Below are 14347 nucleotides of genomic sequence, written 5' to 3'. Positions count from 1 at the left end.
CTGATTGATTCAACCTCAGAAGGCAAAACCAAACAGCTGTGCAGCTTTTTATACGTCAGGTTACACAGTGGACTGAAGACAGTACAGGTGGAACTCTGATCCACTCTCAGCACCTTTCATAGGGACTATTTCTTTGGTTTGAAAGTAGTCACTATGAAAACTGTTCATCTTGTATTCTGTGAATTATCCAGGGGCTTCGTAATTACGCTTATTCATTCATTAAAAGTCGTATTTCCTCTTTATTTCATCAACGCTGTTGGAAATTCAGGCATGGGATCATGGGAGTTGTTGCCTTCAGCACCACTGCCTTCACTGCAGTCTGCTCGTGAGGATTTTACCAGGCGCTGAATTATCTACAGAGGGCTCCTCTCCAAAATAAACCAGACCCGAGAATTAAACCAGTAAAAACATTGAAATCTCTGATGCAGTTTGGTGGAAACTGGACCGGTTTCTTCACATATGTCCAATGACTAAAATCCTTCATCCAGCTAAAATATAGTTAAAAAGTATATCATAAAATGTGGTTGAAAACTGGATAAAGACTCCGACACATAGGTATGATGCCATTGACAGGCGACCAAATGAAACGCGCCGTTACCTTGATTCAAACTACGGATTTCTTTGGTTTTGAACATTGTTTGAAGTACAGCTCATTAAAATATACATAGTGGTTTTTAAACATTTTAATGCAGGAAAGGTACATAATATATCTTTAAATGTTCATTTTGCCAGCCAAAAAAAAAAAAACACACTTCCCACATATCATTTGAAGTATGTAAAAGTTGTACTCTAAAGCACCCGTACTGTATGTCCCAGTGCAACACCAGTTATTTGCTTATGCAGAGAATGAAATGAAATGTGTTTTAAACCAGTGCCAGTAAATACTTGAATAATGTGAGCCACCGAGCACCTCATTGAAAGGCGTTATAACGTTACGCAGGAGCATCAAAGAACCAGCCTGTTACACACTTACATTCAATAAACATAAACTGATTTTTAATTAAATTTCTGTTTGTGCTGCAGCTTAAAGAGGTCATACTCTGCTTTTTGGCTTTTATCCTTTATTGTGTTATATATCTTTTTTGTGCATGTAATAGGTTTGCAAAGTGAAAAAGCCAAAAGAGAGTTCCCATCTCCCACAGAAAACTCTGCCCCTGAACTGCCTGAAAACAGCTGGATTGCAGTCCAGCATTTATCTGCGTCACTATGTAACACGCGCCATATCCGTGTGACATAGTGACGCAAAAACACTGGTGGAGAAACACACTGAGCTGCAGCACACACAGTGACAAGACGTTATTACGTAGGAACTGCGCACGTGCAACTCCCAAAAAGATCAAATAGAAGTGAGATGCTTCACTCCGTAGCTAAAACGGACCGTTCAACACACAGGGTGAAAATAGTTGCTGCAGCAATGTGCAGTACTACAACACAAATATGGTATTTCTTGAAAATTAAACCATGTAAACATATTCTGGTATATTTTATTTATTTACTTATTTAAACGAGCGTTCTCTGCTTCACTTCTTTTGAGAGGCCAGTATTTTATAACTCACTGGATTAGGAAAAATAAAGTTGTGCACTAATCTAACTCGAAGGCCGGCTGGTTCATTCTCTGTGCGCTGCTGCTTAATACTGTATTTTATAACTCTTTCAGTGAAAAACATTGCAGGACAGACACTTTATAGTACGTCCTGTTTTGTTTGTGCAGATACAGCACAGGTAAGTGTGTGAACTGAGCCTGTAACTCAAAGTGAGATTATTTATTTCTGTCTTCAGAGCAGCTCTGCCTCTAACAGATGTCCAATCCGTAAGCAGAAGATTCACATTCCTCCACACAGACATGTACAACAGGTGTTATGAGTGAACACATGATGCACTTTATGTTTTACCGTTACTTTTCAGATCACAGCTCTTCAGGTCCAATCTGTCTTAATTGCACTGGTGATAGATAAATAGAAGTTAACTTAGCTTAGTTGTGTCTGAACTGGCTGCAGAGAATATTCACAGTGATAACACAAACATGGTCTTGTCGTACCGCAGTCTTAATACTTAACGGTGAAACATGTAGGATATTAAATAAAGTCTTTTTAGAGTGGAGGCTGGCTGTGTGAAAAAGCATTAGCACTTTATGACCTTATGCTTGATTCTTGTGTTTTACTTTACTTTATTAAAGGAGATAGTTACTGATCCAAATCCCATTGTTAGAGAAAACATATAAAACTATGCAATATTTGAAAGCTTTGTGAAACTTCGTCCATTAAAACATGTGCAGCTCTTTATCTTTGGCGTATCTATTATATTTGTTAAGATTTATTGTGTTAAATGTATTTAATTAAGTTGTTTTGAACGTCCATCATAATCGCTGGGCGAGTATTTTCGACAGCTCAGCCTCTGATTGGTTAACAGTCGTTGGCTCGGTTGGTTAGGATTGGTTAAGGTCAGCGTAAGGGTGGGACTAGGGTTAGAGGTAGCCAATCAGAGGCAGAGTAAGGGGGCGGGACTTTGACTCAAAGCTCGTGTCCCGTCGAATTAGATTTGCCGAATGTGTGGGCAGGACTGATGACGCGTTTTACGTCACAGATGAAAACCAAAACACTGGCTGCTGCTGTTAGCACCTAGCTAAAACACGATTATAGCTAATTTTATATAACAGCAGCTACGAAGGATCCGTCGTCAAACACACCGACACAGGTGTGTGAATATAATGTTGTTGATTATGTAGCTTAGTTTACGTGCGTGTTAAGGAGCTAATAGCTCGGTGAAATAATGTTTCATTGTGTTTGTTAGCTTCATCGTGGCAGCTAACGCTAACGCTACTTAGACTGTGTGACAAAAGCTGCAGCGACGTTACGACTCGGACACTTTAGGGGATAAAAATGATAATTAGGAATTAAATGGGAAAAGGTGATAAACGTCAGAAAGGTAGATACGGTTAGCTACACGTTAGCAGTGATTCTCACAGGACAGCTGCTAAGTTTTTGTCTTGCGATAGAAACAAAGACGTAACGTTAAGTTAACACATTAAAGACAGGTGGGATAAAGATCCTGACTACGCAGTAACTTAGTGTGACTGTTTTGGGGTGTTAAATGTTCATCAGCTGGCCCCTCATGCATGTTAGAAAACCCTGTCCTTCCAGTTCCAGCCAGCTAAACCCACCTCCCCAAAACTCCTCTCTCTCACCTTTAGATCTCTCACAGTTAGCTCTTAATTACTTTTAATAATTTAGTTTGAATTATATAATTAGGCAATTATTTTTATTGAAAATCAAATGCATGTTTTAAACAACGTCCACAACCTGTGCTGTATGCACATCATGCAGTTTAATTCAATTATAGTAATGTTAATGATGATGATAATATTGGGAGTGGTAATAGTTGAGGATAGAAGGACGAGAAAGCACAAGACTAGAAGTGAACATGCATTAATGGGATGAGGTTGTAAACAGAAGGAAAGAGAGAGGAGCTCAGTGCATCATGGGAAGTCTCTCTGCAGTCTTGGCCTTTATGGCAGCATAAATAAGGGATGGTTCAGCCCTAAATGTAAGCTTCAGTCCACAAGTCGGTACAAATATTGCAAACTAATTTGGCTTACATCAGTCAGTACAATAATAGTCCATGAACACAGTGTTACAGGCGCAGGCCGTGTGGACGGATAATAAAACCTGCAAAACAGGAGAAATGAACAACACTGGAGACTTGCTGCCGTTGGTCTTGCCAGAATTTATGTAATAAATACAGTTATTTAAGTCGATCAATAAAGTCTTTTTTTCACGACACTCATTTTCCAACTAAGTTACTAAATTACAATAAGTTAATCAAAAAAAACACAGTTCCTTACACAAATATGATAAATAATCCACCTACTCATCGCCCCTTGTTCGACCCTTTAGAAGGGAATATGAACCTTTTCACCATTTACAGTGTGCTTCCGTGGGCGCTGACATTGCTTTGTGACGTCATTCAGCTGCTACTCGTGAAGCTGGGGTACATATATTTTTCCCTGAGTTCACAAGTAGGTAATCCGACGTCAAGTGGCGTTCCACAGTACTTTTTCTTGTTGGAGATCGGTAATTTCAGAGTTCCGCGTCACCTGGAACGCAGCATTAGATGTCAGTTTTCCAGTCAGGATTTCGACCCACGTCACATCACAGCACTAACTGCTCTCCTCGAGCTCTTAAATGACACCAGCTTCAACTGTTTTCGATGTTTTTGTCTCAGTTCCTGTCGTGCCTGTTGGATCCGAGCGTCAGGATAGGGAAGCAAAGTGAAGGGGCAGCTGCCGCCGGCGCAGCGAGCCTGGTGGACAGGATGTCAGAAAGTCCAGAGAAGAGCGCCTCGGTGTCGGCTCAGGAGCTGAAGGAGCAGGGCAACCGCCTCTTTCTGAACCGCAAGTACCTGGAGGCCGCTGCCTGCTACAGCAAAGCTATAGTAAGGACCAGGACTGTCTGTCTGCTGCTGTATGTTCAATTTAACGTTTAAAGAGCAACTGCTGTGTGTATACAACATACAGGAGTTTCTCCTAAAGATGTCTCCTAAAATTATACACTTTTTAATCTTAGTATTGTGCTTAATGGTAATACTGAGAGCCCTTCCCTTACGCTTACATTTTTTCACATATTGTCTTTATACGTCAACAGCTTTACGACAAACTGAGACGGACCTAGGCTAGTGTGGTTATTAAAGTCAGAGAGACAAGAGTCAAACCGGACTAAGGGCCTCGTTTCCTGCCCCAGTCTGCAGTGCAGGAAATATCAGATTTTAGATTTGGCAAGAGGATCAGGTGTCTGTACTGTGAGTTGAGGTTTTGTGTTCAGCATCTGGAGAGAGAGAGACAGTTGGATGGGTGCCCCCTTACAGTACTCGTGTCTGGTCTTTTCCCCTCTTTTAGAGCCACAGTCCCGCGGTCCCGGCGTACTACACCAACAGAGCGCTGTGCTACGTGAAGCTGCAGCAGTACGACAAAGCCCTGGCAGACTGCAGACTCGCTCTGGAGCTGGACAGCCAGTCGGTGAAAGCTCACTTCTTCATGGGCCAGTGTCACCTGGAGATGGAGAGTTATGACGAAGCCATCGGCAACCTGCAGAAAGGCACGTGGGATTTAACTTGCGTTGTTAGCGACATCTAAAGCGTGTACCGCGTTTTTTAGCAGTGGTGCAATGTAACGAAGTACTTGAGTGACTTGTACTTTCCATTGCATGCCACTTTCTACTTCTACTCCACTACTCAGAGAGAAATATTGTACAGGTTTAGTTAATAGTTACTTTGCAAATTCAGATTTTATATACACAAAACATATGAAGAACTTTTGAAAAATGATGCACTGTAAAAAGGAAACAGTTGATAACATCTGCAACTATTTTGATAAATGAAAATAGCTTCATCAATGATTTCGGCTTCTCAAATGTGACAATTTGCTTTTCAGTAAACAGGGGATGCACCAATCTTTACCTTTTTTAGTCCCGGTACGGATACCAGTACCTGGACTTTGGGTATCTGCTAATGCAGAGTGCAAATCCCCGCACCAAGTTCCTGTCAGCTTTTACAGAGGAGCAACAGAAAGCGTCCAGACTGGAAACATCACTAACATGGGATGTGCACGGCCCAGGACCGGAGGGCTCTGCAGAAGGGGGATTAAAACTGCTCAGAAGATCATTGGTACCCATCTCCAGAGCATCAGTGATATCGGTGAGGTGCCTACACAAAGCCCAAAGGATATTAAATGACGGTACCCACCCAGCCACAGCCTGTTCACCCTGCTGCCTTCTGGGAAGAGATAGAAGTGTCTGCTGCAGCACCACCAGACTGCAGAGCAGCTTTTCCCCCCAAACAATCAGACTCTTAGACTCTAATTCATCCTCAGCGCTGCTCCATTGATAGTTTATTTCTGTTTACCATTTTCTATAATTGCTTTTAAATTACTGTATATTGTCTGCTCTGTAGCAGAAGGGAGTTACAAACGCAGTTTCACTTTACAACTTGTGACAAGTAAACCTACCATCTACATCGTACCTTCTACCTTTGAATTGTTTTTCTCCAGCTTATAACCTGGCAAAGGAGCAGCGGCTGAACTTTGGCGACGACATTCCCAGCGCTCTGCGGATAGCGAAGAAGAAACGGTGGAACAACATGGAAGAGAGGAGGATCAACCAGGAGAGCGAGCTGCACGCCTACCTCACCAAACTCATCCACGCTGAGAAAAAGAGGCACGTCGATCTAGAAAACGTGACACGCTGAAATAGATCAGGTGCTTTCTTCTCCCCCAGACGGACTCCTGATCCTTAATTAAATTGAAGTGTGTGTTGTTTAATCTGCAGGGAGCTGGAGGGCTGCCGGCAGAAGCAAGAAGACAAGTCAGACGACGGCAGAATTCAACACAGTCTGAATGAGATCCACACAAAACATGTAGGTTTTTTTCTTTTATTACGAGAGCTTTGTTGACTTTTAAAAATCATTTTTAAAATTGAAAATCACCCCAGGTGTCCGTATTGTTCTTTTATTTTTAAGTTAACTTTTATTTTTCCAGTGTAGTCGTGTAGCTTGGGAAATGGATTTCCAGTGTTTGAGGTTAAGTTTCTTTTTTTGTGCCCTTTTTTTCATTTTATGTTGTTTTTGGGGGGGTTAAGACAAAATAATCATAAACACATAAAGACATAGTCCCCAAAACACTGGTCTCCTTTCTCCTCAGAAATTGTAGTGAATCAAAATAAGATAAAGAGAAGATAAAAACAAAATTACAGATAAATAAAATATACATCTTACTAATTAAATACATTATTAATTCCATCAAACCTCACCTCCCCATCCACCCTTCCCTGTGGCCTAAGTACTTTTTTACAGTACTCTTTATAGTTATAGTTAAATCGTGAACTAGCATATCAACATTGTTAGTTACAGTATTTTATGGAGTTACAAATAATTAACAATTTGAATAGACATAAATGGGATTAAAAAAAAACAGATAAACAAATAAATACATTTTATAGTAAAAGCAAAAAAAAAATAGTCATAACAGTTCATATAAAAACGAGTTTGAGTTTCTTAAATGCAGTTTAGATTTCGAATCATTAAGCTGACTTTAAATTACTTTGTTCAGTTCAATACAAATTAATTCTGTTTGCATTTACATTTGAAATGTACATATTTACATAAAAGCCTGCAGCTCTCGTGTCTCAGTCTGCAGCTGCTCTGCTGTTGCTGACACTTGTGTTCTTATTAAAAATGAACCAGATTGTCGCCTGCAGTTTGAACCGCATCACAAACACCTATATTAGTTGACTGATGTTAGTGACGCCCAGTGACATTAAAATCTGCAGTGTTTGAAACGTACTTATACTAACCGCTTCAAATTCATCACAGCTCACTCACCTCCGTTCAGACTCTACTAGTAGTGCCAGAGTTGCAGCTGGCAGACAGTGGGCCTTTCTCATTTCCCAAATTTGCGCCTCCTCGAGCCTGTGACCCGGGAAACGATCTCCGCGCTCCATCTTGAAGGACATCTCAGTTCTTAAAATGCACCTAGAGGAGCGAGGATCGAGGAGGCTTTCTGGAGGAGCTGTAAGCGAGGATACAGCGGCGTATCCTTTGCGGAAGTCTTTTCAGCCGCTGTGATGATTAAATAAGGCGTGACACGTAGCAGGACCAACCCGTGGCCGGAGCAGGACTTGTATTCGTAAGTTGTAATTCTGTTTTCAATTCAAATTAGCTTTGTTGGCATGAATGATTATGAGTTTTCTCTGTCTGTTTATTACTGCAGGCTTTTGTTTTGACTTAACTGCACGGATGGAAACGTTTAAATGACTTGACAACATCCTCTCTGATCATCAAAGTAAAAACACTCATCCATCAATATAACACAATAAAGAAATCACCTGCAAAACTGCAGCGGCTTTCTGGAGATATGATCTGTAGTCTTTATTGCCAAAAACTGGTCTGCTGCTCTGACAGATGGACAGATGATGCAGCTGTGCAACAGGTCAGATTTAACTGACCTTTAAAATGACGCTCCGAGAAAAAGGACATCTCTTTTCGTTAAACGCCCGTTCCCTCGAATCCTCGAGCTCGTATCACGGGTGGGAGGGACTAAGACGCGACGCAAGGGGGTCGAGGATCGAGGAGGCACAAATTTGGGAAATGAGAAAGGCCCAGTGTGTGAAACAGGTATCCTCCATATCACTCTTTCACATTAACAGAGAACACACAAACCTGACGCCTCTGCATGGATCTTACTGCTCAACACTGTGTGGAGCCTAAAGATCATCTGTAGGAACAACCGGCCGTACTCAGATCTGCGCCTGTTATTCAGTTCAAAACACTAAAAGGTCTATATAAGGCAAAAAGCTCGTCACATAATGACCGCCTGCTGGAGTCATCATATACATTTATTCATATTCTCATCATATTCATATGTCCAGTTTATTAGTAGGAGTGGGGGAAAAAATCAATACAGCACAGTATCGTGATATTTTCCTCGGCAATACTGTATCGATGCACAGAAGCCAAGTATCGATCTTTTATTATATAAATTACACATGAGAATTTGACTTTTTTGGTACTATAATAATAAAATCAATTGTTTTTTCAGGCCACTAGAAAAAGAGTTTTCCTTTGGGGATACAATTTAAAGTTGGAAAAAAGTGATAAATTCCAATACATCGAAATATGTTTAAAATCCCAATTATATGACGTATAAGTATCATGATAATATCGTATCGTGGGGCCTCCGGTGGTTCCCACCCCTATTTATTAGGTACACTCCATTTCTGTAGAACAAAGCTTTGTTCTGTGATCTACAGGCTGCACAAGAACGTTACACGTGGCTTGTACGAGATGTAAATAAGTCGCACTGAAAACTCCCTGGAGTCTGGTGCTAAAGTCGACAGCTCAGTGAAGTTATTCTGACTGAAATCTAATTTGATCCTTGTCATTTCGTGTTTACTTCAGTCGTAGTCCTGTTTTAACCGGTTCATGTTTGAGGATTTTGTAAACTAAAAACAGGCGTGTTTCTCTGCAGGACAAGTATCTTTCAGACATGGAGGAGCTGTTCTGTCAAGTAGACGAGAAGCGGAAGGTCAGTGTTGATGAATGGAAACTAAACGACTCACTTACATGCAAACATCACCCGAAGGCGACAAAAGGAATCCAATCTGTGGATGTAGAAAAACATAACTTACTGTCCACTCTTGCCCGAAAAGTTAACACAAGTTAAATGTAGTGTTTTGTTTTTGTGTGTTTTCGACAGAAGCGAGAGATCCCAGACTTCTTGTGTGGAAAGATCAGCTTCGAGTTGATGCGAGAGCCGTGCATCACTCCCAGTGGAGTCACGTACGACAGAAAAGACATCGAGGAGCACCTACAGGTAAAAACTCCTCCCACAGAGTTACTAAGAAGATGTTCAGGCCACATGTGTCAGATTTACTGCTTCAGTAAAAGTACCACACAAAAAAAAAACTCTGTGACAAGTACAAGTCCTGCATTTAAAATGTCCCTTCAGTAAAAGTATGTGAGTATAATCAGGAAAATGTCCCTGAAGTATTAAAACAGCACTGTCACGTCTCCTCTCCTCAGACTCCTCCTCAGTAACGTGCAGCAGGATGTTGCTGCTGCAGCTCTTTCTGACCCGTTTAGTTTCAGATTGCAGCTGATGATTCTTGTTGATTATTTCCTCCATCAAACCAAAGACTGTTTGGTTTGTAAAGATTCTGCTGTCACAGTTCCCCAGAGCCCAAAGAGACTCCTTCACAGCGCTTGTTGAGTCCAAAGCTCAACGTTATTAACAAACATTAAAGTTATTCTAATCAGAGAAGAAGCAGCAAATCTTCATGAGAGAAGCTGCAACATCCGGAAAAAAACTCTTCAACCATTCATTTTCTGTCACAAGACTAATTAATAAACTGTTGGGGAGGTTTGTCTAACAAAACAAAAATGAGATTTTATAAACTCGTCATGGGTTTTGTGTAAAAACCTTAATGTGTAGAGCAACTGAAGCTGTCACATAAATGTAGTGATGTAAAACACACATTTCCCTCTGAGATGTGGCGCGCAAGAAGTATTAAGATTCGAGTAAAAGAAAACAGTACCTCAAATGCGTACTTAAGTACACAGCACTTGAGTAAATGTACTTATTTATATTCCACCACTGCTCACTTCCTTCCTTCAGAAAGTCCCTGAAGAGCTACTTTGATCTCGACTGTGATTGAAATGGAACTAAATAAAAATAATTATAAAACTGGATTTATATTGTAACTTAAATACAGAAAGATCGAAGACAGTGTGCGTGCACGTGAAGGAACAAACGCAAGAAACAGGAACATAAAAAAACGGAGCAGGATTTCTTTAAAGAGACAAAAAAATTAGAGCTTTAAAAATGAGCAGTAATTAAGTTAAGGGAAAGATTTTAGGTAAAAATATGTTTGAAAAGACGAGTTTAAACCTGTTAACGTGTTCCCCAAACTGCTACACCAGCCTACTTATATATAAACATAAATTTTTAAAAGACGTGTTTGTTGTTTTCTTGCAGAGAGTCGGCCATTTTGACCCCGTAACGCGCACTCCTCTGACCCAAGATCAGCTCATCCCAAACCTGGCCATGAAAGAAGTCATTGATGCTTTCATTTTGGAGAACGGATGGGTGGAGGACTACTGACCAGGAAGGGAAGTCCCAGTTCACGGATGGAGAAAAGATCAGTGTGTTAAGAGCGGCTGCTGCTCTGCCAAGAGTTTAACTTCAGTTCAGACACGTCGCATGCAACATCAACATCAACCACAGCAACTTTATTCCTGTAGGGAAAGTTACTACGTGATTTACAGGAGGAAGAAAGGGAATCTATAAATGCGTTTAGGAGAGATGAATGTACTTTTAACCCGCACAATCCAAGTTATAAAATCAAGAGAAAAGCCAAAGAAAACGAATCAGAAGCTTTTTAAAGACGATGTCAGTAGAGGGCGCTGAGTGTTAAACCTGCAGCATGAACCAGCTGTGGAAGAAGAAGTACTCACACCCCCTCCTCAGTAAAAGCAGCAAAACTGCAATATAAAAATACCGTGTTGCAAGTAAAGGTCCTGCATTTACAGTTTTATTTAAAGGTAGAATTATACAAATATACTTACTATCAAAAGTAAATACTTATTGTGCAGGATGGCCCCATAGAGAGAGTTATTTTTTATTTTATTTTATTGCTTCAGCCAAATTGAACGTTTTTCTAACTTGTTGGGTTTTTTTAATTTATTGAAGTTGTTCACATGCTTTGTTTGTAAAATCCTAATTTAAGGAATCGCTGTCAGATAAATGTGGAGAAGTTATGAGTACAGTTTCGCTCTGAGATGTAGTAAGATGTGTGAGGCTGAATTATTTTGGAAAAAATCTCTTAATTCCCATTTTTTTAAATTAATATAATAATTGCAATATTATTTACGATACTAGAGAGAAATATAATTTTTACATTATTCTCATTTACATTAACCATCTGGTTTCTTCAGTTTTCACTCAGGAGCAAAAATCTGCCTTTGAACTTGAAAGAAATAGCGATTTGACGTTTATCCTGATAATTATCGATATCGAATGCTTTGAATTGTTTTTATCGTGTAAACATTTTTGGCCCTAGTTTCACCTTCAACACATATTGCGGCTTCTGTGATTTAAAAAGTGCGGTATTGCAGTTTCAATAAAAATTTCAAATAATTGTTTGAGGGAGAAAAGTTTCACGGGCGTCGTGAGTGCTGGTATTTTTTATGTCATTTGATTAAAAACCTTTCACTTGAACTAGGATTATTACAGTAACTTAATAAAAAACATAGTGTGTAAAACAGGTACTTATTCCTCCAAATTATAGCCGATTTATCAGCCCTTTTTAATAATTGTTTTCGCCAGCCCTGGCGAAGTACAAGTAGCAAAACAGTACATAAATATATAAATATACTGTACATAAACAAACATGTTTCTCTGCACCTCACTGATCCTGATTCATCATCCAAACTGGGCTCATTAAAAACAACACAAACAGGTCAAAATGTCTTAAAATGACAAACAAGCACTTTAAGTTTTAACTCTCAAAGTTTAAGGGTACAATGTTGATTTGTATTAAAAGTACTGCGGCTGTCAAGTTGTTTGTACAGAGCGTCCATGCTGGAGCTGCTTTGGAAAGTTCTTAAATTCATCAGAGCAACAGCCCCTTTTGGTTTCTGTCCCGTGTTTCCAGGGACCAGTAAGGGCCACCAGTAGGACCAGTAATGAAGTATGTTTGAGTCTGAATCAGCTGCTTCGTTTCAAATTTCCTCTTTGGTCATCTGTATCTCTGAGGTCAGCGATTATTAAGTCATGTGTGCCATCTGGTATTGATCATCAGTCCGTGCTGTAATCCATGCTGCGGCTCAGAGAGGGAACGAACTGCTGACTACAATCACATTACTCACTCAATCAGATTATGTAAAAACTGCAGTTAATGTGGGAAAGTGTTGCGTTTGCCGCCAACCAAAAGAGTAGGAAACTGCAGCGCTGCAGCAGAGATTGGTGGGTGGAGCAGTTTTTGTTGTAAAGATCATTAAATTGAGATTTTACTGGTTATTTTCTGGTTTTTATGAGTGGAGTCTGGTGCTGCTTCTTTGTGCAAAAACTAAATTTGTGTTTTGTACTCGTTGATTATTAAGTCTTGTTTTGTAATAGTTGTTTTTCCAGACTTTCTGTAACTTGGTATTGACAGCAGTGTGCAAATATATCGCTCGTCTTATTGGAGCCTGATATCAAAGTTAACTCTGATGTCTCATGTTTAATTGCACTTTTTAATTCGTTTTAGACAGAATTAGCTGATTAAATGTTTCCTTCTGTTTTAAATGTGACGATTACAATCCAGCTTTGACTCAATCCAGATAAAGTCTGATTTTCTGTGAGTTTCTAAAACACTGAAAACAACTGAAGGAAGCAGATTTACTTCTTTAAGCTGGTTTTCAGTTTTCCGTCTTCCTGCACAAAAAAAAACACCTTTTCTCAGCTGCACAAGTAAAGATACAGAGACACAGATGTTTGAAATTGTTGTGATAAAATAAATGTTTCACGTTTTCTACATCTGAGTTTTACTTTATTCTTCTCCTCTCCGTCCGTCTTCACACAAGATATTGCTGCTGTGAAATCTGAAATATTAAAGAAATGATCTGCAAACATGTTCCAGCTCCTCCTGGCGGATTCCAGGCCAGATGAGATATGTAATCCCTCTGGGGTTTTCTAGGTCTACCCATGGGTCTCTGGCGTGCCCTCCAACGGAAGGCTCCCAGGAGGATCCTGACCAGATGTCTGAATCACCTCAGCTCGACTCGGATCTCTCTCCAGATGTCCCGATCGTTTCACCCTCTGCTGCAAACTGCCCCAGTGCATGCTAGTTTCTGAAATCAGATCTCTGCAAAGTGATTAAGGTCTACGACTGTAATCTTTTCATTCAATGTTGTAAAATATAAAAGCCTTTTACAGGCGCTGTAATATCTGAGCAACACACATCTGCTATGCAACTCTTTAACTGTTATCAAGGGAAAAACTGATTGGCTTACGTGTTGAAATTTCATCCGTAGATGATCCTGATGTTGCGAGTTTGGCCCAGTGGTTTCTAATGAGAAGTTGAAAATAGGTTTTGGGGAAAATTGAGCAAAATTTAGAAATATTTATAGCAGAAGACCAGATACAGACGAGTTGAAAGGTGAAAATGATGAAAGAATTTTGACTCGAGCTGTTTCAGATAACTGTGAAAATGTAAAGTTGATTGTTACAGCGCCACCTTGAGATGGACATAATTTTGACAGTCGCAATTGCCCCGGGGAAATACGTTTCAGCCGCTGCAGCCGGTCTGCGTCTGGTGTATGAAGCATCTACTGCACGTCAGGGCCGTGCGGAGACCTTTGGAAGGGCAGGGGCTCAAAGTATAAAAGCAGCACATGGAAGAAGGATTTAAATGGGGCTGTTCTCCAAATATCGATACAGAAATATATTGTTATGTATTCCTTGATTATATGCGTATACAGATGCTTCTGTATCGATACGTCAACAAATGCTGTGACACAGTTTTGAAAAAGAAACACAGGGAATACCCAGATCTAGCTTTAAAACACGGTGGGCTGACATAACTTACAGTTGCTGTTGAGGGGTTGCTGGGAACGCTGCTGCTGCTGCTACTGGTGGTGATCTGTGACTGGAGATATTATAACAAACATGGGATATATATTAGCTAATTGAACAAATGTGTGACCATGACAAGATGTAAAGATTGCTGACAGTGTTTGGGACTGGTTCACTATAACTGACCTGCTGTAGCTGCAGCTGCTGCCAAGGCTGACTGCTACGAGACAATAAGAGGGAAATAATCTG

At 40.2% G+C, this 14347-nt stretch overlaps 1 protein-coding gene across 1 annotated transcript; it reads left to right on the top strand.

Annotated features, from left to right (window-relative positions):
- Positions 1–4191: 4191 nt before the first annotated feature.
- On the top strand, positions 4192–13060 carry LOC119896558 (E3 ubiquitin-protein ligase CHIP-like). The gene is made up of 7 exons (XM_038710034.1): positions 4192–4431; positions 4892–5090; positions 6041–6206; positions 6318–6405; positions 9014–9070; positions 9242–9358; positions 10520–13060. Exons 1-7 carry the CDS (start codon positions 4207–4209, stop codon positions 10643–10645), a joined length of 978 nt encoding a protein of 325 aa, XP_038565962.1. The 5' UTR covers positions 4192–4206; the 3' UTR covers positions 10646–13060.
- Positions 13061–14347: the final 1287 nt, after the last annotated feature.

Source organism: Micropterus salmoides, unplaced genomic scaffold (assembly GCF_014851395.1).
Source record: "Micropterus salmoides isolate LMB-PRFRI ecotype aquatic unplaced genomic scaffold, ASM1485139v1 Ms_hic_scaffold_10, whole genome shotgun sequence".
Classification (NCBI taxonomy): Eukaryota; Metazoa; Chordata; class Actinopteri; order Centrarchiformes; family Centrarchidae; genus Micropterus; species Micropterus salmoides.
Note: the sequence above shows the minus strand (reverse complement) of the source record. Positions and strands in the feature narration are given on the sequence as shown.